Source organism: Oculina patagonica, chromosome 5 (genome assembly GCF_052425735.1).
Source record: "Oculina patagonica isolate OP01 chromosome 5, crgOcupat, whole genome shotgun sequence".
Lineage (NCBI taxonomy): Eukaryota > Metazoa > Cnidaria > Anthozoa > Scleractinia > Oculinidae > Oculina > Oculina patagonica.
In genome coordinates this window covers 1,082,555-1,110,287 of record NC_135762.1, presented here as the reverse complement: position 1 = coordinate 1,110,287, position 27,733 = coordinate 1,082,555, and the positions used below count along the sequence as shown (strand labels likewise).

At 38.9% G+C, this 27,733-nt stretch overlaps 3 protein-coding genes and 1 long non-coding RNA gene across 16 annotated transcripts; 2 read left to right on the top strand and 2 right to left on the bottom strand.

Annotated features, from left to right (window-relative positions):
* The first annotated feature begins 856 nt into the window (after positions 1-856).
* LOC144654623 (uncharacterized) lies at positions 857-6,819 on the top strand. 13 transcript variants are annotated; one of them, XR_013570950.1, is made up of 10 exons: positions 857-924; positions 2,157-2,247; positions 2,441-2,542; positions 2,785-2,845; positions 3,342-3,432; positions 3,638-3,751; positions 3,986-4,110; positions 5,035-5,122; positions 5,458-5,528; positions 5,707-6,819. It is a non-coding gene; the product is annotated as an uncharacterized LOC144654623 (long non-coding RNA). The 13 variants fall into 13 exon arrangements; XR_013570949.1 differs by having other exon boundaries at positions 2,742-2,845; XR_013570948.1 differs by having other exon boundaries at positions 2,731-2,845.
* A 2,043-nt stretch (positions 6,820-8,862) lies between these two features.
* On the bottom strand, positions 8,863-11,642 carry LOC144654629 (uncharacterized). The gene is made up of 3 exons (XM_078514823.1): positions 11,489-11,642; positions 10,861-11,165; positions 8,863-9,296 (listed from the first exon to the last, which is right to left on the bottom strand). The coding sequence occupies exons 2-3, from the start codon at positions 11,161-11,163 to the stop codon at positions 9,069-9,071; spliced, it is 531 nt and encodes a 176-aa protein (XP_078370949.1). The 5' UTR covers positions 11,164-11,165; positions 11,489-11,642; the 3' UTR covers positions 8,863-9,068.
* Positions 11,643-20,963: 9,321 nt separating this feature from the next.
* On the top strand, positions 20,964-23,914 carry LOC144654262 (collagen triple helix repeat-containing protein 1-like). The gene is made up of 4 exons (XM_078514345.1): positions 20,964-21,044; positions 21,631-21,803; positions 22,399-22,710; positions 23,267-23,914. The coding sequence occupies exons 2-4, from the start codon at positions 21,657-21,659 to the stop codon at positions 23,630-23,632; spliced, it is 825 nt and encodes a 274-aa protein (XP_078370471.1). The 5' UTR covers positions 20,964-21,044; positions 21,631-21,656; the 3' UTR covers positions 23,633-23,914.
* Positions 23,915-24,863: 949 nt separating this feature from the next.
* LOC144654630 (uncharacterized) lies at positions 24,864-27,486 on the bottom strand. Its single transcript, XM_078514824.1, has 3 exons — positions 27,350-27,486; positions 26,472-26,770; positions 24,864-25,362 (listed from the first exon to the last, which is right to left on the bottom strand). Exons 2-3 carry the CDS (start codon positions 26,766-26,768, stop codon positions 25,141-25,143), a joined length of 519 nt encoding a protein of 172 aa, XP_078370950.1. The 5' UTR covers positions 26,769-26,770; positions 27,350-27,486; the 3' UTR covers positions 24,864-25,140.
* Positions 27,487-27,733: the final 247 nt, after the last annotated feature.

Here is a 27,733-nt window from a genome sequence, read left to right as displayed (position 1 = left end):
AAAACGTCGGAAACATCTTCAAAAACTCCGGTTACTATGACTTCGAAAAGCTTCGGACATCTTCGGCATTGTCTGTACTTCGCTGATACAGAACATCTCACAGTTCTAAAGAAAAGAAAAAACTTACTCAGCGAAAGGGGTATAAATTGGATGATTAACTTTATGTTTGAATATTTCATCAGGCATGGCCTGACTTCTCCATGGAATGAACAAATCATTCCCTGAAGAAGTCACGCGGGTCAGACCGTGCCGTGACTTCTTCGGGGAATAAAGTGTGAAGTTCATTCCCTGAAGAAGTCACGGCACCGCCTGACTTGGCCTTACAAGGCCTGACTTCTTCGGGGAATGAACTGTAGAGTTCACTCCCCGAAGAATTCAGGACTTTTCAGGCTGTGTTCTGACTTCTTCAGAGAATAAACTGCACAGTTCATCCCTGAAGAAGTCAGACCATGTCTGACGAAATATTGGAAATTACGGTTTATCATCTCAACCGTACGGTCGACCTCCTTTATTTTGTAAAAACTGATAATTATAATAGCGAAAAAGAGATTGAGAGAAAACGATATTAAAAATCGAACATATTTGTCCCGTATTCAACTATAAATCCAGGACTAGTCGATCTCTTCTCTTTGCTGGGCAGATTAGTTTGCATTTTATTCTTTTAATTTTTCAGGTTTGCGCATGGATCACCTGGATGACAATTTATATCCACCTGTAGCGCTATTCCTGGTCAAATTACACTGGTATGTGTAAAGTATGGCTACGAAGGGCTATGTTGGAATATGATAGCTTACAGCTTGCAACCTCAAAAGAAGAGAAGAGCCTGGGGCGGGCGGAAGTGAGTTTCTTGAGACAACAGTACAAATAGTAGATGTCCAGCAGTTTCACGTTCATATTCAAAGATGGCGGACGGGCAGGAGACGGGTAAGCTAACTTTTTTACACGCTTATTTTGAACAGAGTTAGTAGAGGAGACTAACTCTGTTTTGAAAATAACACCAGTTTAAGTTATCTATCCTTTCTTGCTAGTTTTTCAGAAAAAATATTACTTTTCCCTTCAGATATCCGGCTGGTAATTGAGGTTAAAGATGAATTCCAGTCCGTACTGCGCAATCTCGGCTGCAATGTTTATGTGAGCCCACACGAAGGGAATGTTTACAAGCAAAACTAAAAATTCCGCGACAAACTTACCTTTTTCTTCATTATTAACGCCAGATATCCTTGCAGAACAAATATAACCAGGACGTAACAAGTCGATCAAAGTCGATCATCGGAAACGTAGTCGATAAGTCGATAGTGCTCGAATTTGTCGATAATCGTCAATCGACAAGTTTAATTTGTCGATAAAAGTCGATAATCACAAGATTTTCAACTGATTATCGACTTTTATCGACAAATTAAACTTGTCGATTGACAATTATCGACAAATATCGAGCACTATCGAAACCAGTAACAGCTCGAACAAATTTTATATGGAAGTGTATTATTCCGTCCGTATAGCAATAAAGTTTAATAAAGAAAAGGGTAGTTTCTTTTTGTTTTTTCAGGTTTATTCGTGCTTCCAATTACAGTGTTAAAACGGTAAAATAAAGTCTTGGCATAACCAATCCTGCTTCATTAGTATGTGCGCGGCAACTGTAGTCTTGCCACAGTTTTTTGTATTTCCGATACTTGTCGATCGCAGTCGATCAAAATTGATTTAAATCGATCAAAGTCGATAATCACAAGAAATTGTGTGATCGACTTTTATCGTTCCGATATCTGTCGATTGATTAGTATTGAATTCGATCGACACCGATCGAATTTTATCGACTATCGAAATTATCGACTTGTTACGTCCTGATATAACGAGTAGAAGAACCTTGACGCTATTTCAAACCGACGTTTCAGCTCATCGGAAACTCTTGAACGAAACGAACTGTAATGGCGGACTAAAAGACATCATGTATGCTGTCACCGAAGTGTAACGTTTCAACGAATTCAAAACAAAAACGTAAACAAACCCCGAGTCTGCGCAGTACGGACTGGAAATCAGCTTTAAATTGTGTCCTCGAGAATACTGTGTTGGAGCATATTTTCAGATATTTTATGTGTTGTTACAGCAAATGCTAATGCTATAAAGGGTTAATCTGCTTTGTGTTTTCTTTAATCTTCCAGATTGGGATACTGGATATTGACTATGCAGGGCACGTATTCCAAGAATGATGAATTTGGAGAGAAAGGAAATATTACAGCAGCGTTCTTCTGGGTGAGTCATAATAAAATAAAATTATAAACTGAAGTATATATATATGAGTTAGTGATGGCCTTTGGATGTTTTCGACTTAGCAATTTATTACAAGTGGTATACATAATAATGTTTTTATCAGTGGCTTTTAATTTTTATAATGTTATTGTTTTAGTGATCATTTATAATAACCTTTTTTGCAGTTGGGTTCCAGTCAACATGGACAAAGGATCAAATAACTTGGAGCTGTATCAAAAGGTTCCTTGCTCAATAGCAGAGATGCTGTGGTTCGAAGATAGAGGACCTGAGAAAAATGGTATTTACTAAAATCTGTGTTACTTTCAAATTTACGAGACTTGCTTCCAAGAAGAGTCAAGTTTTATAATGCTACTTTTACTGATCATTTATCGTTGAGATATGAAGCTAAGTGCATGACCACTATAAACATACCGGTATTTTCTTTTCTTCTAATTTCTTTCTTCTTATAATAACTTTTCTTCTTTGTTGGATTCCAGTGTACAAAGACAAGGATCAAATGACGTGCTGTTGTGTCAATAGGTTCCTTGCTAAAAAGCAGAGATGATGCCATGGTATGAAGATAGAGGACCTAAGAAAAATGGTATTTATTTAAGTTTGTGTTACTTTCAAATTTATGGGACTTGTTTTCAATTAGAAGGACCATGGAGCTTATTTTCAGAACTTCTTCTGTACTGCTGTAGGGAAGTGATCACATCAGTGATAATTATGTGTGTGTGATCTGAACAAAACCCGGCATTTGGTCATATCTGAGGGTTTCCTTCCTTGTAGATCTTAACTTGCACTGGATCCAGGGGAGTCTATGGCCTGGAGCCTGTCTCTTACAAGTGTAACCACAAAAAGGCAAACAAAATCGTACATTTTCCCTTTACGTGTCAGAGGTTAATTTGTGCCTTTGAGAATTATGTGTTGAACATTACAGCAAAACAAATAACATGGAGCATTAAATTGTCACTGTGCATAAATTATCAAATTGAGGTTAAGTATATTTAAGAATGTGACTGTTGTTATAGCAAAACAACATGGATCCATCCATTTACAAGTGGTCAATCTTAATTGTGTTTTCTTTGATCTTCCAGACTGGGATGCTGGATGTTGACTTATGCAGGGCAAGTTTTCCAAGAGTGATGAATGTGGAGGGAAAAGACAATTACACCAGTGTTCTTCTGGGTGAGTCATAAAAAATGAAATGTAGTATAGCTAGTTATGGCCTTTGGATGTTTTTGACTTAACAATTTTTTGCAAGTGGTATACAACATTATAATAATTATAAATTATGTTATTATCAGAGCTTGCCTATATTGTCTGAGTTTCTACTACCCAATATATACAGTAATACTACATTTTTACTGATCATGTGACTGTTCTCTCTTAGTTGGATTCCAGTGTACACAGACAAGGACCAGTTACTTGCTGCTGTGTCAATAGGTTCCTTGCTAAATAGCAGAGATGATGCCATGGTGTGAAGATAGAGGACCTAGAAAGAATGGTATTTATTGCAATCTGTGTTACTTCTAAACTTATGAAACTTGTTTTCAAAAAGTAAGAGCCAGGGAGCTTGTCGTGGGAATTTTTATAATATTGAAGTAGGAGAAGTAAAGAGCCAAAAAACTCTACACATATATCCTTGACACATACATTTTTTCTAAGCAACAATAAGCCAAGCATTTGTTTTCAGTTTAAAAATTGATGATATTTTAGGTCCATTTACCTTGTCTTTAAGCCGAGTACCACTACCAGTCAACACAGACAAGGATCAAATGGCTTGCTGATGTGCCGATTAATAGGTTTCTTGCTACGTAGCAGAGATGATGCTGTGGTGTGAAGATAGAGGACCTAAGAAAAATGGTATTTATCACAATCTGTATGCTTCATGTTATTTCTATCGTTTTGCCTTTCTTTACGTATTCTAAAGGTAGTTAGGCAGTGCTAGTTTTGAGTAAATTCTGCCACTGGAGAGTTTTGTAATGCTTATAATATGAATTTAAAAATGTCCTATGTTGGAGTTCTATGAATCATACTTTTTTGTCGCATGACATCTCTGTTAGAAAGGTTGGCTTTTGTTGCAATTTCATTCAATGTATAAATGTTGCTACTTTTTGGCCCATGTCACTTGTTGGATCAGGGCCTGATATTAGGGAAACTCTGATGTAATGCCTTTAAACTGTGCACTTTATAGGACTCAAGACCTAGCGTAGCATACTGGTGACAGGATAAGTAGAAATGCAGTTTTGGCTAGTAGGTTCTGGCCTTTCATTAGCCAAAATGGCTAGTTAAAATTTCAGGAATTTGGTTGGAAAAAAAATCATACATCGAAATTGACTCTGGACAAGAGAACAGGACTCACAAGTACACTGTTGTCACATAAAATTATCAAAGACTGTGGACAAGTTGAAATTACCAAAAAGTAAACTAAATTAACCCTGAAGATAATGATAACAGAGCCAGTGAAGATGGCATCAAACCTTAGTTAGCTTGTTATTAATAAGTAAGTTTTGGATAGTGAAGCCAAAGCTGTCACAAGCCAATTGGATAGCTAGCAAAACAGTTAGTCTCAAGCCCTGACTTAAAGTGTGCCTTCAAATTTTACTGCCTAGAATAAATATTGGGTTTTGTTGCTAGCTTTGGAACATCATAATTTGTTATTTCTGTGTCAGTATTTCCTCCATTTATACAGTGACCAAAAGGTTGTAGGTTTGTCAGTAATATTTAGCATTTAGTTAAAATACTTGAGTAACATACATTGTGTTCCCATTAATGTGTTTGGTGTAGGTGTGTCTGATGTAAGCTGAAGAGAACTGAACCTTTCAGAGAGTGTAGGAGAACATAAGTGGATTTGTTGGTCATCGACTGTTGCAATGTAAGTTTTCATGCTGAATAGGTTCTTTCATGTAATATCAAAATTAAATAACATGTTTTGGTTTGGGTTTAAATGTTACACCAAGCTTTCAGATATGTCCAGGATTGAACGCTAATGAGATGCACGTTCCTCATGACAGGCATCACAAAGTGTCCTCATTAACAAAAGTTCACAAAAACACACCAAAATCTGTCAAATATGAAGTAACATGGAAATGTCAAATAGCACAGTCAAACATGAAGTACTGATTAAACAATACTTGCGTTCAATCCTGGACATAAGTGCAAGCTTTATAGTAGTTGTGCACTAAAAGTAACATTTAACTTTCCTTTAAGGAATATCAAATGCATTTTCAAGAGAAGGAGGCGAGGGCTCAGCAAGGAACTCAGTGATGTGCCAGTATTAGGTAATTGTATTTCAATGTTATTGGTTCATTTACGAAAAAAGGTTGCTGTCCTTTGTTCTCAATAAATGTTTTTTCTTGTGACCCTATTCAAGTAGCCACACAAATGAAATCTAAATGTCTAACTATCTAGCTATCTTTTGCTAGCAAATCAAAGTTGTTTTTTCTTGTTTCTTTGCAGGCTCTATTTCAAAGGATCTCAATCTAACACAATCCTTAAAAGAAGGCCAAGCCTTTATTGGTATGGAGTCCAGACAAGATTTTGTCTCTACTGACAAACATTACTGAGATCAAGTGATCAACAACTGGTTTCTCCTTACATAGTTAGTCTATTGTCCATCAGTCAAATGGCGAGAACAAAGACATTCATCAGCTCAGGGATACTGTCTTGATGGTTCACCATTTCTCATAATGAACATTAAAAGAGATGTATGGGAATATGTGAGGAGAACTAATATGAAAAGAATGCGTAACTAAACAGCATCTTGATAAGGAAAGATCTCAGTTGCATTTACTTTCAACACACATTTATGTAACATTTGTGACTACAAAACCAGTTTCCTCTATGACCTCTTCAGTTGGTTGCCATAATAGATGTGAATCTTGGATGACTTCATGCATCCATGCATGGAAAGTAAACCTTATTATCAGCTTCCAAATGACAACTATGTTAAAAAAACCAACAGAAACATTGATAACTATAATAGAAAATAATATAATTTTTAATAAATACTTGAAGAGAAAGATGAGCATAAAATTACATAACATTTTGATGAACCATGCCATTCACATTTACATTTGAAAATTTTACAAAGGTAAATGTGCAGGGTTAGATGTTCATCAAAACCTTATGTAGTTCGAGCGCTCCTCTTAATCTTAAGGTATTTATTCAAAATCTTTAGTTGTTAGAAATAAATACTAAAATAACTATAAAACAATATTATTTAAAACTAAAAATAAATAAAAACATTTTGGAACTTGATATATAGGTATATTTTTCATAATGTGGTTACATGAAGTCATTTCACATTCAACTCTAACATGGCAACCAACTGAAGAGTTCACAGACTAAACTAGCTTTTTAGTTACATATTCCTCGTGAATGGGTGTTGAAATTAAATGTAAGTACGGTTGTTCCTGATCGAGGTATTTGTTGATTAGATTTTTACCAGGCCAATTAATCTAGTATCCTTTTACCTACAGTGTATATCCTATCCTATATTCAAAATAGTTGAAAATTGTAACAGATGAAAGGTCATGAATCAAATAGAAATAAATGGAAACTGTATCTAAAGCTGTCTGAGTTGAGTTGGATTGCATAAATAGTATTTTTTAGAACTCGTTGTCATTGATTTATCATCTTGGGGGGGGGGGGGGGCAAGATGGAGTGAAAAAGAAGGGGACTGGGGAGAGGCTAATAATGAATTATTATTTCGCTACCCTATTATTTTTACAAGTTTTGCTTTGGCATTATTGTTTGGGGTTTTTTTGACAGTATAGTTCACTGTTTTTACACGTTTAGATTTTACTGCCCTGTTGTCCCACGCCATTTTCTTTTCCTTTTTTCCCATGGTAGCCTGAAAGGGTGTCTAATGCCCTAGTCGGATTACTGACGCTCAGGCTGCCATCCCTTGGGTGGGTTCTCTCGTGTATTACCAGCGCCAAATATTTTTGTCCTATGCCATTTTTATTGATCCTGGATTTTCAGTATTTCTACTTCTGCCACCCAAGGGAAGGCAGTCTGGCCTCGGTTGCTGTATGTTTTGTCTGTGTGGAAAAGTGCTCAGCTTTAAGGCGTGGATTGCAAAGTTTGCTCATGAAACTTAGTTATGACCTTGTCAGCAAAATTGGTTTAATTTGCTAGCCTTTTTTCTTCAGTAATGGGTAGCTGGATAGGATTTTTCTGGTTTGAGTATTGGCAATGTCTCGGGTCTTGTGGTTAATTAAGGGCCATGTAATGCGCAGACATCTGGGCGCAGGAGCATATCTCCATCTCTTATCAAGGCGAGCGTGAAAGGGACTTTATTATATAGAATGCAGTGCTTTAGCGAGTGGTAGCAAATCGAGAAAAATGGTATCCACACATGTGTGGATATCAATGGTATCCACACGTGTTGATATCATTTTTGACCAATCATCTCGCAGTTTGCCACGTTTCATAGCTCAATGAGCCAAAGTTTATCGATATTAAGTCGAAACATCTTCGGATCTTCCTCGGCAATCTTCGGTTAGCTTCGGAAATCTTCGGAAATTTTCGGAAAATGTTCGGAAACATTCGTACGACCTTCAGACAACATTTTGAAAATCTTCGGAAAATCCTCGGAAATCTTCGGAAAATCGCCAAAAACATCGTAATTAGTTGGTCTATATAATAAACAGAATATTACATGGTTGCTTGGAGATATGAAATTTATCTTCTCGTGTCCAAAACCGATATAGATTTGAACACTCGAAGATAAATTTCATATCTCCGCGCAAACATGTAATATCCTCTATGTCTCTAATAGTATGCTATTCGCGCCAGTCCCTTACAAGCGCGAGTATAAATAAGAGCCCTGCATCTCATTTCGGCCCAGTTCGCGGTAAAAATCCGGGCTGTTGTAGCCGAGACCTGTTGTTTATTCCTTTCGCGCTTGCCTCTCTGTGCTACTGTGCTTTTTATTTTCCCGCATATCTCCATCTCTTATCAAGGCGAGCGTGAAAGGGACTGTCACGAATAGTATGCTATTCATCAGAGATAAAAGTTCTGGAAAAGAAGTTGGACCAAAAACTCTCTTATGTAGTTGAAATTGAACATTCAACGATGTTGCAGAGAATAGCTTTTGTTGCCTAATTAGTTGGCAAACAGGGCATATAGGATTAAAGGGATTCTGTCAGTGATTTTTCTGCTTTTCAGTAAAGATTACTAAAATTGGTGAAGACGAAACTAAATCCTGATTTTATTGACCGGGGTTAGGTTACGTCTGCGACGCAGGCTAAGGTACATGGGGAGTGCAGCAAAAAAAGCAGAGAGTAATGTACACCTCTACAAACAACTTTTACGCTCATTTGAGTGTTGAAAAGTGGGCCACACTTCTATGCAAGGTGTACTCTTACGTGCCATGAAAGAACAGATAAATTCTTTGTTGCCTAAAAATCTCCAAAGATATTGAAATTTTGAGAAAATGGAACACGTAGTTTTTCAATTATTCATACTCATTTTAAGACAAACAACCTACACTTACAGCGGCATAAATTAGGAAGAATTTCAAAAACTGACCTTTCTCGTTTTTTTTTATGAATAAAGTAAGACAAAATTATGTTGAATATAGATGATAATAGATGACAAGCTACAGTGTTTCTATTAAATTTGCCCTTTTTATTGTTAACAAAGTTATACAAGCTCAAAGCGCTAAATGAAACTAAATTTTGTTTAAATTGCTTTTCCTAATAGTACAAAAGCTTTTCAACGATTAACAATGACAGCCTGCGTTAAAAACTAACAACTTGCAAAACACTCATTTAAAAAGGGCAGACAATAAATGCAGGGGCAGTCTGGTTTGCTCACTTCTTCCGAATGCTCTGCAGTGAATCATTGGGAAATCCCATATCGTTTGGAGTGGGATACCACTCTCCGGCTTTCAGCAATCCTGTCAGACCTTCATAATTGACTTGGCTGTAAATCGAAAAATTCTGGTTCTGAGACAGAATTATAGCAGAAGAGACGCCCCCAATTTTGCCACTCGGGAAAATAGCGTTGACATCTGACAAACTTTTCATACCAGTATCTGACTGCAAGAAAATATCAAAAAGAGAACAATCGAACTCATTATTAAAATTGTAAAATAACTATTCTCATAGAACAGCACAGTTTGAAATGATGGTGGTGGTAGCGTTGATTAAAAATATTACAAAGGCAAGATAGGTGATCGCGGAGAGGGGAATACTCCCTTATAAGTGACAATAGAAAGCAAGGGACCGCGGACGAAAATGCTGCTGTGTACGTAGGAGCTGGCGACAGCTCTAATCAGCCAAAAATAAAAATACAGAGACAAGAAAAGCAAGGCTGACACTACGTAGAAATGAAAAAACCTTAACGGGACAACGACATGATAGAGTCCAAACTGAAAGTCAAAAATGCAAACTCTGGACAGCTGTTTCGACCTGATTGGGTCTCTTCAGCAGAGTGTATGCCGCACAGAATAGAACAACCAGCGCAAAGACAGTTGTCTATAAAGTGCTCGTGGTAATGACAATCCGGATGGGCTCAAATTCAAACACTCGCCCATTGATCACAGCCGCGTGGCTGTTACTCAATAGGTCAAGAATTCGAAATATCCATGTTTTCAGTGTAAGGATAGTTCTGTCTATTCTCACTTTCCTTATCGAGACAACGACATGATATTTCGAATTCTTGACCTATTGAGTAACAGCCACGCGGCTGTGATCAATGGGCGAGTGTTTGAATTTGAGCCCATCCGGATTGTCATTACCACGAGCACTTTATAGACAACTGTCTTTGCGCTGGTTGTTCTATTCTGTGCGGCATACACTCTGCTGAAGAGACCCAATCAGGTCGAAACAGCTGTCCAGAGTTTGCATTTTTGACTTTCAGTTTGGACTCTATCATGTCGTTGTCCCGTTAAGGTTTTTTCATTTCTACGTAGTGTCAGCCTTGCTTTTCTTGTCTCCCTTATAAGCGCTTGACGGGGCCGTTTTCAGGTTTTTTGTCTTTATTTAATTAACGGGGTATTTATTTCACCCTTGTATGTCTTAAACAGGGTATTTTTACATGGCCCAACGTCTAAACAGGATAAGCATATATATGGTCGCATATATGTTAACTTACAAACAGGGTCAGCATTAAGGCGGTCAGGCCCGGACCTCCCTACCCGAGATTCTGTCGAGTACCTTTCCCGGATAAGTGACATCCCCCGTCCTTACAGAACAAATGAATAATGGATTCTACAGTCCAACACTATAACCGTAACGCTAAAACAAGTGCAAGTGCTGTTTACATCTCACAAATGATCTGGCTTTCCGTCTCCTGCTGTTGTTAAGAATTCTGCAGTGAAGATAGGAGAGGTTTCCCGCTTAAATCTTAGATCAATTTTGATAGTTAAATAACAATCCCTACCGCCCTACTAACAAAGCACGCAGCCCAGAAGTGTTGCGTCTGGTGCAGAAAAGTCAAGTTGCTTGGCGAAAATTCTAGTGAGGATGGTCGGTGTGATGGGGAGCTTTTGGGAAACTTCCCTGCTGTTTATGAGCATTATGCCACGCATAAGTACAGTCAGCTGTACAGTTTTCTTGGTAGAACTCTGGTAAATAAAAACCAATTCTGATCAATTCTTACCTTCCTCTGTCCGCCATAGAAAGAGTGTTCAAACAAAATGAATCCCTCAGTTGCGTCATACACCAAGTACATGGAGCCATTGACGGTGCGAATGTCTACTTGATCTCCGGGACGAAGGACTTTGTAGTTGGATGCGGAGGCACCAGGCTGTGCGCCATTGTAATTGGAGTAAGTATAGAAGATCCACGTTCCTGATGTAACAACTGCTTGCTTGAATTCTGCCTTAGTTTTCAGATCCATCTCTGAATCTCCAAAGGTCTCGAACACGCTGCCATTGGGCTCGAGATACAGTGTAACAGACATGACTGAAATGCAATAGAAAGACAACACGAAAACGCGAGTGAGTGAGCTAGGACTGGTTTTGGTTTAGGTTCTTGGTTCTGATTGGTTGAGAAAGTGGCCCGGGTTTTTTAACCCAATCACTAATTATAAACGGAGTAAAGCAAGACCAAAGCAAATGCGAATTACTTTCGACACTCAACTAGTGGAAACCGCACAAACTAACTCAGTAAACTGAACCCAAATCAAGAGCAAAACTGACTGTCAGCAAGTTTTGTTGTTAAAAAAATAGGACTAGGATCCCCAAACTTCATGGTTCGTTTAAGTATCAGTATTAAATTTTGCTCACCTTTCTGGGACGAACGTCTTGTATCAGTTTATCCTCTGAACCAAACTTCTTCGAAGACACTTTTGCCAATGTTTGTGGAGTTTTTTTATACCTGTTCTCCGACACCAATGGGCATGCACACCTTCATTGTTCAAGTGTTCTGTTTATCGCCCATCATGCTAATCCGTTTGACCTGCGATCATGTTTGATGTTTTCTTGTTATGGTAATCACGGAACGCCTATGAGGAAACGCTTGAAAAGAAAGCTATCTCCATTTGACTAGGTATCACCATAAAAGCCTTTAGTTGTTTAATTCCTCGCTTGCGTGCTATAAGCGCCTTGTTGTTCTACTTCAGAACAAAAAAAATAAACCTGAAGCGGAAAAGTTAGCATGACCTTAACTGTTGCGAAAGAGGATGTGATTTTCTGTCTGCACGATTTTCAAGTGTTCTGTTTATCATGCTAATCATAACCTGCGATCAGGCGTCTTTTGTTTTTTAAGCCGGGGAGAGGGAATAATAAGCAGAGTGGAGGGCATGTTTGCTTGTTATGGTAATCACGGAACGCCTATGAGGAAACGCTTGAAAAGAAAGCTTTATATAATTCTTTAACAAAATGCATGATCTTCGAATTCTAAATTATCTATCTCCATTTGACTTGGTATCACCATAAAAGCCTTTAGTTGTCTAATTCCTCGCTTGCGTGCTGTAAGCACCTTGTTATTCTACTTCAGAACAAAAAAAAAGTTAACCTGAAGAGGAAAAGTTAGCATGACCTTTAAGTGTTGCGAAAGAGGATGTGTTTTTTTCTGTCAGAACGGTTTTAAAGTGTTCTATTTATCATGCGATCATAACCTGCGATCAGGCGTCTTTTGTTTTAAAAAGAGAGAGGGGTAATAAGCAGGGAGGGAGGGCATGTTTGCTTGTTGTTGGAACGCCTATGAAGCAACACTTTGCCAATGTTTGTGGAGTTCTTTTATAACTGTTCTCCGACACCAATGCGCATGCACACCTTCATTGTTCAAGTGTTCTGTTTATCGCCCATCATGCTAATCCGTTTGACCTGCGATCATGTTTGATGTTTTCTTGTTATGGTAATCACGGAACGCCTATGAGGAAACGCTTGAAAAGAAAGCTTCACATAATTCTTTATCAAAATGCATGATTTTCTTAATTATCTATCTCCATTTGACTAGGTATCACCATAAAAGACTTACTATACTATTACTACATACTCTTACTGTACAGAAATTGGTAGAAAACACTTCAGATAGTTTCAAATTTACGAAAAAACAGCAGGCAAGAAATAATCTTCAAGAAGAAACACACAGATTTAATTTACAAACATGTTTCGGATGTCCTGCATGCATCTTCAGTTGCAAACAACAGTAGACCGCTAGTCGGTGTGATATAAATACAAAAAATAGAAAATTAATTACTGAATGACAGCATGGATATGTTTGGTAACCTATAGGACTGCCATAACAAAAAAACCCATTGTCCTAACAATTTTCTTGTAAATCTATGGTGGCCTAGAACTGTTTCCTCTGCTTTGAAGGGAACATAGGCGTACGGGCACCTTTGGACCTGGGGGGGCGGAGACCTTGTAACCCGAAAAAAAAAATGGCATGGGTTGAAAGCCGAATAAAACAGGCATACGAAATGGACAACAGAACGTGCGTTAAATTAATCTCGTGACGTTGCCCAAAGATGTCAATGCACCGAATCGTTTTTCTTCGGAAATTTTTATTTATTCACTTTAGTTCAGCAAAAATAAAAGTATTTTTGGGAGGCAATTTACATTGTTTTTTCCCCCACTTGAAAGTTATTTAAAATGCGTGAAACTTTTAGAAGATGAACGGGTTGAAACATATTGTTGAAAGTTTTGAGCTCATTAGAGTCAAAAGCATTAGCTTCCTTACATTTGTAACCGTATCGCAGCTTTGTTTTTGGGTCCACCGCTCGCAAACGTTCAAACTATGGAAAAGCTGATTGCAGCTGAATCGCGCAGAATTTGCGAGAAAATCGAATATGAATATAGCAATTTGCACGAGGAAACGAAAGCAGATTAATGAGAAATTTGGACTTTTGAACCACAAAGTTCGATATATTTCCAATATTTTTTTTCTGTTGATATAATTCGTTTTGATTGTAATTTTGAGATTTGTCTGCTTATTTTCTATTTTTTCTCTGGCTTGTTGCCCGAATTCTTAGCGTTTTGCCCGAAAACTTTTGGTACTGGGGGGGGCTGCAGCCCCCCTCGCCCCCCAGCCTCGTACGCCTATGGAAGGGAAGAGTTTCAAATCGCGTAAGAGTCTGTAGTCACCAACATTTCCTCGGTTAAACTCACTTCCGAACATCTGGATGTGTTGAAGAATGGCCTCACACACTCCATCTGTCCGCCTTCATATTAACAAGTCGGATGTATACACATGCTTTGAGCTTATCCATCGAACTGTTCTCAAAAGTCTCAAAAAGGTCATCGATAAAGGACAGACAGGTAAAATCGTTACGTTGTTACAACTCGCACATGCACACATACATTGCGTCGCATCGACCGTCCCAAAACGACAGAAAGGAGTGGAAAATATTAAAAAGCCGTTAAGCAAATGCAACAACAAGAACATTGTCATCCTCAAACCTGATAAGGGAAACGGATTTGTTGTGCTGGACAGGAAAATGCCTGACAATAGTATCTTGAACCTCATCGCAGACATGTCAAAATTCAACAAACTCGATTGTGACCCGGCAACGCTGTGAGGGAAGGCAAATTGCAACGATTTCTGCGGAAGTTGGAAAAGAATGGTGAGATCGACGTCGAAACATACAACAACATCCACCCTTAAGGCTCTCAACCTGCTCGAATTTATGGCTTACCCAAGAAATATATACACAAAAAGCACGAACCACTACTGGTCCTCCTTTTCGTCCGATTGGAACGTACAACTACAATCTGGCAAAATTCCCGGCTGCACGCTCCTAGATTGCCACATACCTAGTGCCTTTTGCGCTTTGCGTTTGTTAATGAAATTACTAATCTTCGTACTTTGGATACTGAGTTTGGGACCGAGTAGTTGCCTTTATTTATAAACACGATATGGATAAAAGCTTACAGCTTGTGGGGTCGTGTAAATAAAAATATTTAAAGTTAAAAATATTTACAATTAATTAGTCTATTTACATTTGTATTTGATTTTAAAATTACCTTATTGTTACTTATTTTCGCGGGACTTAATTTTCGCGATTTTCGCGATTTTCAAAAAATCGCGAAATTAAAGACCCGCGAAAATTAATTCTAACCGATTTCTATTGTATTTTTTATGCTAATTACGTATTTTTGGCCAAATCGCGAAAATTAAGACTCGCGAAATATTTCTGTTCCATTTTCGCGAAATTAAGTGCCCGCGAAAATAAGTAACAATAAGGTATTAAAAGTTAAAAATATTTAAACTTATAAAACTATTTACATTTGAATTAATTTAAAAACTAGCGCTAAAAGTAGGTAAAATCTTTTTGTCTAAAGTTCGTGGTTGACACCGATAAAACTTTAAAATTGAAATCAACAAAAGCATCCGAAGTTTTCAGCATGCGGACGAGGTCCTTTCGACGTGTTACATAAGCCAGATCTTTATGTTTTGTTGATAGCGTGTTCCAGAGCACGGATCCTCGGTATTTAAATGAGTCTTTCATGTATCGCGTATTGAAACGCGGCACTATTAAAGATTCGCGTGCCCTAGTAATGGCGGACGGACGTGTTCCATAAAGCTTCGTCCCTCAACTCGAATTCCTCCCCCGCGAAACAGTTTTACTCCGCCGAATTATTTATTTCCCTTTATCTTAAAAAGTTCCCATGTTTGTATGGGAAATAAGAAAAGATAGAAAAGGTCCAGTAGCCCTAAAAGTCCGCAAAACGTCGACGCGAAGCTCCCTCGTGTTAACAGCTCAAACATGAGTGTGATCAGTCGCACGGATTCATCCGTCAGACGACAACGCTCCCGGGGGGGGGGGGTACTCAAAAAAGTTTTTTACGGGGAGGCTCCGCCCCAAGTTCTAACCCCTTACCCTTTTATATACCATTTTTGCCAGAAATTGTACCCCTTTCGTATACCTTTAACTGAAAAAAAGGTACCCCTTTCATATACCTAAGAGACATGGCTGGACTTAAAATAGGACGTTTTCTTGTCAATTTTATGTAGCGCTTAATAAATTAAAATAATACAGCCATAAATTGCGTCTGTTCGAAATATTTTAATTAAAGGCCCTTTTAAATAGTCATATGACAGATTTCCATACCCTTTCATATACTTAAACTCGTGAAATCCCTACCCTTTTATATACCTGAAGCCTGAAAAAGGTACCCCTTTCGGGCGGAGCGTCCCCGTATAGGCCATTATAGGGAGTACCCCCCCCTCCCCCCCCCCCGGGCAACACTCTCTCGTCATGGATATCCTCGCTTCTCTTGGCGAAAAAATGGAAAACAATTTCAGGCAGCTCCGGTATGAAATGGAAAGTTTTAAAAAGGCCGAAATACAAGTGTTACGAAGTAGTGTGGCTGATTTTGAAAAGCCGGCGGCGACGGCTGCAGGCAAAATCGACTCCCTCGAAGGGAGCAACAAAGCTCTATCGCTTGCTTTAGCCGCTCAAGAACAAGAAGGCCAAGCCTTTATTGACATGGAGTCCAGACAAGATTCTGTCTCTACTGACAAACATGACTGAGATCACCTGATCAACAACTGGTTTCTCCTTACATAGTTAGTCTATTGTCCATCAGTCAAGTGGCGAGAACAAAGACATTCATCAACTAGGGGATACTGTCTTGATGGACCACCATTTTCTCATAATGAACATTAAAAGAGATGTATGGGAATAAGTAAGGAGAACTAAATAAATATGAAAAGAATGCGTAACTAAACAGCATCTTGATAAGAAAAGATCTCAGTTGCATTTACTTTCAACGCACATTTATGTAACATATGTGACTACAAAACCAGTTTCCTCTATGACCTCTTCAGTTGGTTGCCATAATAGATCTGACTCGTCCCCAGTCGTCTTTTGAGTCCGTCTTGAGTCGACTGCTCAACACGGAGGGAATCATGGGAAGGAAGAGAAGAAGCGAAGGAGCCTTTCCTCCTTCCCATCATCCTTCGCGTCTTGCAATTTCCGCATAAGAGACGACTGGGGACGAGTCAGATAATAGATGTGAATCTGGGATGACTTCATGCATCCATGCATGGAAAGTAAACCTCATTATCAGCTTCCAAATGAATAACTATAATAGAAAATAATATCATTTTTAATAAATACTTAGAGAAAAAGATGAGCATAAAATTACATAACATTTTGATGAACCATGCCATTCACATTTACATTTGAAAATTTTACAGAGGTAAATGTGCAGGGTTAGATGTTCATCAAAACCTTATGTAGTTTGAGCGCTCCTCTTAATCTTAAGGTATTTATTCAAAATCTTTAGTTGTTAGAAATAAAAACTAAAATAACTATAAAACAATATTATTTAAAACTAAAAATAAATAAATTAAAACATTTTGGAACTTGATATATAGGTATATTTTTCATATGTGGTTACATGAAGTCATTGCAGATTCAACTGTAACATGACAACCAACTGAAGAGGTCACAGACTAAACAAGCTTTTTAGTTGCATATTCCTCGTGAATGCATGTTGAAATTAAATGTAAGTACGGTCGTTCCTGATCGAGGTATTTGCCGATTAGATTTTTACCAGGCCAATAAATCTAGTATCCTTTTACCTACAATGTATCTAGTATTCTTTATTCAAAATACTCGAAAATTGTAACAGATGAAAGGTCATGAATCAAATGGAAACATAAGATCATAGACCCCGCCGTTTACTCCAGAGGCGAACCCGAAGGTTGCTTTAAACCCCAGCTCCATCCCTATTAATTTAGGCGATCCACATCTCCTTACGCATTGCCGAGACTGTTCTACAGTCCCAGCCACAGCTCCCATATGGTTCCATATGGAGCTTGGGTTTAAAGCAACCTTCGGGTTCGCCTCTGGAGTAAACGGCGGGGTCTATGATCTTATGTGAGACCCTTCCTGGCTATGCCATGCTGATGAGTCCTTACAAGGACGAAACAGCTGTCCATGGCTGCCACTCCACGGGTAATAGGCTGTGCGCATGCGTATAGGTCTTGGCCAGGCCGTGGAGATGTGTCGTGTGACCATTGCATTCAGTGGTTTACTTTTGTCTTCAGTAATGGGTAGCTGGATAGGATTTTTCTGGTTTGAGTTTTGGGCCTTGGGTTTGAGTATTGGCAATGTCTCGGGTCTTCTGGTTAATAAGGATGGGCCGATACAGGTTTTTCAAAACGATACGATATCGATACGATATTTGCCTTTTTTCTCGATATCGATATCGATATCGATATTATGACGTCATTCCCGTACTGACGTCATTGGTATGTCACGTGATTTGTTTGACCATACAAAGGACAGTCCGAGCATTATAAATATTAGACAGGAATGTTGATTTTTGATCTTTTTGTTTCACTGTGGACTAGATCAAGTCAAGGCAATTGAAAAATCCAATTATTGACAAGAAAATTAATACTTGTTTTCGCAAAAGTGCATTTTTAAACCTCAGGTGCTGACCAGAAGACCGCAGGCTCAGGTCACGTGTGCAGTATCGAAAACGTATCGAAAGTGCGATATTTTTCGAAAGTATCGATACTTTTCAAAATTGTGAAAATATCGATGTATCGAATATTTGGTATCGAGTATCGGCCCATCCTTACTGGTTAAGGACCATGTAATGCGCAGACATCTGGGCGCGGGAGCATATTTCCATCTCTTATCAAGGCGAGCGTGAAAGGGACTGTCTCTAATAGTATGCTATTCGCGCCAGTCCCTTACAAGCGCGAGTATAAATAAGAGCCCTGCATCTCATTTCGGCCCAGTTCGCGGTAAGAATCCGGGCTGTTGTAGCCGAGACCTGTTGTTTATTCCTTTCGCGCTTGTCTCTCTGTGCTACCGTGCTTTTTATTTTCCCTCCCTCCCCTCCCTCCCTTCCCCTTTTCATATCCGCTTTCTACTCACTAAGCGCGGTCGCATATCTCCATCTCGATATCAAGGCGAGCGTGAAAGGGACTGTCAAGAATAGTATGCTATTCATCAGAGATAAAAGTTCTGGAAAAGAAGTTGGACCAAAAACTCTCTAATGTAGTTGAAATTGAACATTCAACAATGTTGCAGAGAATAGCTTTTGTTGCCTAACTGGTTGGCAAACAGGGCATATAGGATTAAAGGGATTCTGTCAGTGATTTTTCTGCTTTTCAGTAAAGATTTCTAAAATTGGTAAAGAACTCTCGCTTGTACACAAAATGCGCATAGAACATCAAGTTGGGAGACGTTATTAGTTTTAACTGTTTTCCAGGTCACAAAGGCAAACTTGAAACTTTCAAGTTGAGATCTAAAGTTCCTGATGGCATAACGATAATATCACTTGTTTATAGCTTCAATACACTGGCATAGTAATTTTTAACAAAACTGGACCTTTATTTACAGGTTTCCATATGTCTTCAGGCTCTTGAGGTATTAAAGTGAAGCACGTGACAGTGTCCCTTTAATAGGGCCTCTAATGGGTGGAAGTTTTATGTACCAGACCCTGTTTTTTGGACAATCGACTTGGCGTAGAATTTTACGGTGGTGACCGATTAATTATCGAAATGTAAAGGGATTTTATGGCAGTGCATTGCAGCATATAAAGAGAGGTACCTAGGGAGTGCAGTAAAAAAAGCAGAGAGTAATGTACACCTCTACAAACAACTTCTACGCTCATTTGAGTGTTGAAAAGTGGGCCACACTTCTATGCAAGGTGTACTCTTACGTGCCATGAAAGAAGAGATAAATTATTTGTTGCCTAAAAATCTCCAAAGATATTGAAATTTTGAGAAAATGGAACACGTAGTTTTTCAATTATTCATACTCGTGCAGCTTTTGTAGAAAACAAGGTTTTTTAACAGTAAAATTAAAAATCATTATGAAACAATATGTAAAATAAGTTTTAGTTTTGCATGGTATATTGGTGACAAGCACAGTACCCACAGACAGAGTATTGTTAAGTGGTCAGTGAAATTTAAAATTCCATGTCAAAGTCAGAATTTTATTTTAAGCCTGCAACATGTGTAAGGGGAATAGAGGTGCAGTGGCCTAATGGGTCAAGTAGTTCAGGTTCGAGCCCTGGCCGGGATTACTGCGTTATGTTCTTTAGCAAGGCACTTAACACTCACAGATTCTCTCACCAACACACACCGGGCATGCATCAAGAGTACTCCATATCGATTATACAATGTTATATCCGTTTCCGGTAACAGGAAGCGGAAGTAATACTTAAAACAAGTTGATTCGAAGATTATAATTATCCATTTCCGGTAACAGGAAGCGGAAGTAATACTTAAAACAAGTTGATTCGAAGATTATTATTATCCGTTTCCCGTAACAGGAAGCGGAAACCATGTAATACTAAAAACAGTTGGACAGGAAGCGGAAACCCGCCCATCAGCAATGACTGATTTTTCTGGAGAATTCATTTAAATTAATTTATCGTATTCAGAAATCGCCAATTGTTTCATTCCTGAAGCTGTTTTACGCACGAACTGCACATTCTAAGCCATTTCAAGGGTCTCAATGGCTTAAAATGTGCATGTTTCTCGTTCGTTCAAACAAATTGAAAGCCACTTGAAAAATAATAATTTTCTAAGGTAGAAAAACGTCAAACCGACCAGCGTAAACCAGAAAACGAGGGTAATTATGGTTAAGGAAGATAAATTACGAATGAGAAACTTGAAAAAATGGGCTAATTATCTCAAGATACACCGTAACGTAATGAAACCTCCCTTCATTAAATTGCTGACTTCTCGCACGCTAGCACACCTGCATAATTTTTGGACTTTTATATTCATTGTTACGCTTTCACATTCTACCAAACCGATGAAGACCGAAGCTTTTTGTTTAGCTCGAAACGTCTTCTAGTATTTTGACGAAACGTTGTTTTTTTACGTTTTTAAGGAGCCAGTGCTTTTGTACATATTCTTAATATCGTGAATCCTGGCTTCAATTCTTTAGTATTCTTCGTTACACCGTAACGTAGCCCCTTTCAACATGTGGCTGTCGAACTAATGATGTTTGAAAGAGTTCAATTTAAAAGCCGTTTCAATTAACGTCAGGTTTTGGTAATGATCTTACTTGTAGAGGGATATATAGGAATGGGGGAATATATTAAAATTGAGATTTTGAAAACAAAAATAATACATATAGTGTACATGAATTTTAATTATTATTTTTGCGTCAAAACAAATTCATTTTACTTGTAAATCTGAAGTAGTTTGTGCCATTATGTAATATCATTTCCTTCCGCTACACTGAGCTGTTTACAGCGCAAGCCAAGCGTGCAGTAATCGGTGATTAGAGTGCCTTTATAAAGTACTGTTTCAATACTTAAGAGGCACAGACCACACTGACAGCGAAGAAGTCGACTTCGACTACAAGAAGATAAGTTTGAATCTAGAGAGAACCTAAGAAAAAAGTGAAGCCAGGTAAAAACAAAATATTTATGGCTTTATATATGAAATTGGGGTAGCTTAACAGTCTACTTAATTCGCATCAATTTACCCGTAGTTCACAATACACTGCATTGCCTTCGACATTGCCTTAACACATAATCGCAAATTCAAACACAACTGCCAAGATCAGTGCTTCAATGTGTATTGTATTACATATACGATATCATTTATTCAAATATTTCAACCATTTTTCATAGCTAGCGTAGTGTTTTTCAGCTAAAAACCTTGCAATTTAACCAGTTTTTGGCCTTAAAATGTTATTTAGATACTTCTGTTGCAGTGAAATTGTATGAATATGCTTGAAAATCTGGCTTTCAAGAGAAATTAGTATATATTTGGAGAAATTTTCTTAATTAATGAAAAGCAACGTTTTGGATGTTTTGGTTGCAACTTTCGAGCAACTTCTTGGATTTTGCATCAACTTTCAAGCAAATATTTTGAGCAACGTTTTGAGAAATTTCGAGGATTATTGGGAAAACCTTATGCCGGCTGAAAAGACAGTTTTATCACTGGAAAGCAAATACTTTGTTCAGCGTTTTATTTTTATTTTTTTCAACAGACATCTGGCTCAGTAGATTGAAGATAATGCCGACCGTTCAACTAGCCCTGGTTGGAGTGCTTCTGTTACCCTGTTTCTGCTATGCTTTACAAGACCCAAGACGGCGGCCATTCTTAGGTCCTGCCCGGGACTCTCTCCCCTTGATGAGAGCGCCTTACTTTGGTAACACGTATGTAAGCGAAACACCAAGATCGTGCTTTATAAGTCAACTAGTCTATTCTAGGATTTGTCTACAGCAGTCAGTTCTCGTAAATAGCTGAAAATGAAAAACTGGTTTCGATTGAATTATACCTCGGTTAAATTTCGGTGATGCAGCATGACAGGAAAATTAGTTTTGGTATTAGTTTCTTAATTTCAAAAAACCAAAAACAAAATAATCACTCTGGCAAATAACAAAGTGCACAGACAATCCAGTGAACCAATCAAAACTCGAAGCATGTAGCCGGCACGAAGCGCGGGAAAACGTGTGTGAGCCGAGTCACAAATGGGTTTTGTTTTACTTCTAATTGGTCAAGAAAGTGGCGCGAGTATTTTTAACCAATCACTAAGCGTAGTAATGCAAAACCAGAGGAAAAGCGGATTACCTTCGGCACTCAGGTGAAAACCGCCCTATTCAATTTGTCGTATTTAAATGTGAAAGCAAATCCTGATAAAAACGTTTTTCATTTCGCTTGCAAGGAAACGCTCAGGCTCAAGCTTGACCTCTTCTATAAGTCAAACAGTTGGAGTTCAGCTAGAAATTACTGATTTTGACTCTGTAATTTGTAGAATCCGCCACCTTCACATCCAAGCGGAAGGGGACCTTGTTGTGCACCAGGAATTCCAGGTATCCCTGGCCTTCCCGGTCCCGCGGGACCAGCCGGTGTTGCGGGTCTACCCGGAAGCATTGGTTCCGAAGGACCCGCGGGTCCGAGCGGTCCACCGGGAAAAGATGGCAATCCGGGCAATCCAGGGACCCAAGGCCCTCCCGGGCCTGAAGGCCCTGCTGGGCCCCAGGGCCCTCCGGGGAACTTGACAGGTAACTGGAAGCAGTGCGTTTTTCAAAATCTAAACGACGGTACAGACACTGGCTTAATCAAGGTTAGTTTAATTTGGGAATAAAAAAATGGTTCAATCCAGGTCATCCACATAAAACAAATTTAAACTTGAAGAACGTGTATCGACTGATAACTGGTAAACTTAACATTCTTAGTGACAAAAATATCTATACATTTAGTATAAACGGCGGTAAGGAGAGAAAACGAAAACGAGATAATTACAAATCAGTCACACTAGTCTGGCGTTAGAAAAGTAAATGACTACAAATTAAACGTAAAAGATCGTTAGATCGTGAAAGTTTCGAGACCCCAGATGTAGGGAAGAAAAGTTAGTCAGATAGACAAGCCTTGTTCACGTCTTATATATAATGCCTTTTTCAAAGAGTTGATTCTAACAAAATAAACATTATTCAGATTTTACCCACACAGTCTTCCAATAGCGCGTTTATGCCTTTTTCGCATTTTAAATGTGTTCATGTTTCATTGCCCCTGCAATAGAATCACAGACATCTCCTTGAAGTGGTTTAAGAACGATAAGAACGAGTATTTTAAGTGTTTTCCTTTCTGATCTCTTCCTTTTTACGTCAAACTTTTCTTAGGAGTGTGTTTTCAAGAAAACTTCAGATGACACTGGTCTGCGCGTTTTCTTCAATGGCGATCTTCGTATCTACAACTGCAACTCTTGCTGCAAGCGGTGGTACTTCACCTTTAATGGCGCCGAGTGCAGCGCGCCCCTTGCCATTGACGGCGTAGTCTACATGGCCAGCGGTGCAGCACCAAATGCTGTAAAAGATTTGCATCGTGTCCGTCAGATTGAAGGAGTGTGCGAAAAGGTCCCTAGTGGGGAGGTGAAAGTGGGTTTCTCGGTCGGTAATTGTGCTGGTTACGGTGATGCTGACGCGTACACCGGCTGGAATTCAGTATCCCGGATCTACGTGGAGGAGGTCCCGCCGCCACAACAGTAACTGTTCGTGATAGTTTTCAGTCTCCTTTTCAGTTGTTATATAGCTCGCCACGCAACACTTCTCACCAGAGGAGCTTTGTATTACGACCCAAATTACAGCTGCATGTTAAACAAAGGCGATTTGTAATGAAGCCTGTTTCTCGTTACATTGTAAAGCATAAGCACCTTGCTTGTAGTCGTACCAGTGTTAACCGAAGGATTCTAAGGTTTTAATTCATTTTCTATAATTTCTGTTCTTAGTTTGGTAGACAATTTAAGCTGTTTTGCACATTGAGCACATGCATTATAGGGTTTTTCATCAATAAACTTTTACTAAGAAGCTTTAAAATGAGTTGTTTTGTACACTGATTTTTGTCTAAAACTTCCTTTTATTCACTGGAATAACAGACAGCCCATTACTAGCAATACCTAGAAAACGGCTTGTGTAACAACCAGGTCTTATATTGTAAGGGCTTTGTATGATGTTCCTTTTGAAGAAATTTTTACTGACCTATCTGATAACAAGAAAACATTAACACGTGCATCCCCAGCAAGTTAGTCGATCCGCATCTCCAAACTCATTGCCGAGAATGTTCCACAGTCCCAGCCACAGCTCTCACATGGACTTTATGGGGCCGGGATTTAACCCTTTGACTCCCAATTCCCCCCCCCCCCCCCCCCAAAAAAAAAAAAACGCGTTTTTTTAGCCGCTAAACTGAAATTTTGGTGCTATGGTCTTGAATTTACCTCAACTTTGCCGAAGAAGCACTTTTATACACTTCAGCAACATTTTAATAAAGATTCTGTGTAAACATGTACAATACGTTACTTAGGGGCATGCGCATAAGCCAAAATTTGGACTTCTTTTTTTATGAGACCCTTACGCCTGGCTATGCCATGCTTATGAGGCCTAACAAGGCCGGTACAGCTGTTCATGGCTGTCACTCCATTGGTCATTCTCGTACCTCGAGTCTTTGTTTCTTACTGCGCAGGCCTGACCGCTGGACAAAGGAAACGAAGACCCTAGATACGAGCCACACAGCGGTCAAACGCAGCGCGCGTGCGCAGTTACTGTGCAATTGCCGCCAAAATTTTCCACACAAAGTCTTAAATTTTCCGAAAACTTTCGCACGGGAAATATTTCACCACTCACGGACGTTCGTATATATGAGTAATTATGAGTTCGAGCCCGATAGTATTTGAATTAACAAACACCCTTCACTTACGGCATAAATTAGAAAGAATTCCAAAACTAACCTTTCTTGGTTTTTAATGAATATAGTAAGACAAAATATTGAATGTAGGTGACAAGCTACAGTGTTTTTATTAAAATCGTCCTTTTTATTGTTGACAAGGTTATACAAGCTCAAAGCGCTCAATGAAACTGTTTAAATTGCTTTTTCTAATAATGCAAAAGCTTTTCAACGATTACCAATAACAGCCTGCGTTAGAAACTAACAACGTGGCAAACAAGCATTTAAAAAGGGCAGACAATACAGGGGGGAGAGTTGCCAAGGCAGTCTGGTTTGCTCATTCTTTCCGAATGCTCTGCAGCGAATCGTTGGGAAATCCCATGTTCTCTGGAGTGGGATACCACATTCCGGCTTTCAGCAATCCCGACAGACCTTCATAATTGGTTTTGTTGAAAATCATAAAATTCTCGTTCACAGATAGGACTATAGCAGAAGAGACACCGCCAGATAGACCACTCGGGAAAATGTTGTTGACATCTGGGGAGCTTTCAAGGTAATACTGCAAGAAAATGTCAAAAAGAGAACAATCGAACTCATTAGTAAGATAGTAGAATAAACTTATCTGATAGAACAGCACACAACATCTATGTTTGAGGTTGACATGCTGCCTAAAGTTGGTGGTGGGGGTAACGTTGAGTTAATATTACAAAGAATAGATAGGTGATCGCGGAGGGGAGAACACTCCCTTATAAGGGACGTGCGGCCCGATAGGGTATGGTTTCAGGCTTTTTTGTTTTTAACGGGGTATCTATTTCAACCTTCAGTTTTTTTATTAAGCGGTATATATAGTATACATATAGTACTAGTTCTGAAGAAGACTAGCTCTGCTAGTTGAAATATTGGTCCATTAATTTTGCCCTTCAGCCATAGAACCAGCCTTGCCAATCAGTCTGTGAGCATTTCTTGAACAAGAGATCCGGCAACAGACAAGCCAAGTAGTTTTATTCATCGTTGCGTGGTCCCCTGGATCCAAACTGTTTTTTTTTTTTAATTTATGCAAACTCACTGGTAGTCTTTTTCAGTGTCAACTTCTGTTGACTTCGGCATTAATGTCAAGCTTAATCCCGTTTAAGGTGACCCGAACCTATTTATTTACGTGATGGTTGCATTTTTGAGTCGCGCTTTTGGCAGGAATTAAGTATTTTACCGATTTCTTCGAATTGTTGCGTCCTGATTGAAAACGGATGTTCGAATTTAAAGAAAAAGTCATTCCTCGTTCAGTAGGAATAAAATCTTTTGAGATATGAACATTTTTCCAAAATCTAGTTCTTACAAAACATGTCCATAGCTTTAAAACGCGACGACAGATTCTTCCCAAACTTTATCAAACAAGCCTCATGCAGAGCTCTCAAGTTTTGTAACTGCAAGTTTCATGACAATCTTGACCATACAGCTCGCTGCACAATCTAAAAATGCTACGCTAATGCATTCGTGTCAACTGACGCACAAATAGGGGAACAGTGCAGCCAGACTATTGATATCTGAAAGGATTATGATCCACAAAATCAGTTGGGTCATTGACCAAACTGGTGTAACTGGCGATCAGCATACAGTTAGCTGTACAGTTTTAACTTGGTTTAACCCTGGCAGTTACAAACCAATTCTTACCTGCCTCTGTCCGCCATAGTAACCGTGTTCAAACAAAATGAATCCCTCCGTTGCCTCCTGCACCAGGTACATGGAGCCATTGACGGTGGAAATGTCTTCGTCAGCTCCTGGACTTAAGACTACGTAGTTGGATGCGTAGCCACCATTCTCATTGTAATTGGAGTAAGTATAGAAGATCCAGGTTCCTGCTGTAACAACTGCTTGCTTGAATTCTGCCTCAGATTTTAGATCCATGTTTGAATCTCCAAAGGACTCGAACACGCTGCCATGGGGCTCGACATACAGCTTAACAGACATGACTGAAATGCAATAGAAAGCCGGGAGGAAAGCGTAAGTGATCATGAGTGAGTTACGGTTTTGGTTTTACTTCTGAGTGGTTGAAAAAGTGGCACGGGTTTTTTAAGCCAATCATGCACTAAGCTCAGGGCCGTAACTAGCAATAGGCAAGACGAGGCACTTGCCTTGTCTAGATTTTAACCTAAAATTTAAAACAAAATATGTTTTGTTGGGAAAATAATCCCAAGTTGAACAGAATTGATCTCCTCAAGAAATACTTTATGAAAAATGTCGAAGAAAGAGTTTCAGAGCTTCTACATTTCAAAATTTTCTGGAGGGCATGCCCAAAGAACCCCCTACCAAGAATTTGCCTCGTCTATGGCAAAAGCCCTGAAGCTAGCGGAGTAAAGCGAGACCAAAGCAAATGCGAATTACTTTCGACACTCAACTGGAAACCGCACAAACTAACTCAGTAAACTGAACCCAAATCAAGAGCAAAACTGACTGTCAGCAATTTTTGTTGTTAAAAAAATTATGACCAGGATTCCCAAACGTCATGCGTGGCCAGTTCGATTAGTATATCAGAATTAAATTTTTCTCACCTTTCTGGGCCGAGCGTCTTGTATCAGTTTATCCTCTGAACCAAACTTCTTCGAAAATACTTTTGCCATTGTTTGTGGAGTTCTTTTATAACAGCTTTCAGTGACACCATTGCGCATGCACACTTTTGTTTTAGTGTGCTGATGACTGTTGCGAGACAGGATGTGATTTTCTGTCTGAACGATTTTTAAGTGTCCATATTTATCATGCTAATTATTACCTGCGATCAGGCATCTTTTTCTAGAAAGGGAGAGGGAATAACAAGCGGGGAGGGAGGGCATGTTTGCTTGTTATGGTAATCACGAAACGACTGTAAAGAAACGCTTGAAAAGACAGTTTTACGTAAGTTTTTATCGAAATGCATGATCTTTTATTAAGAAAATTAT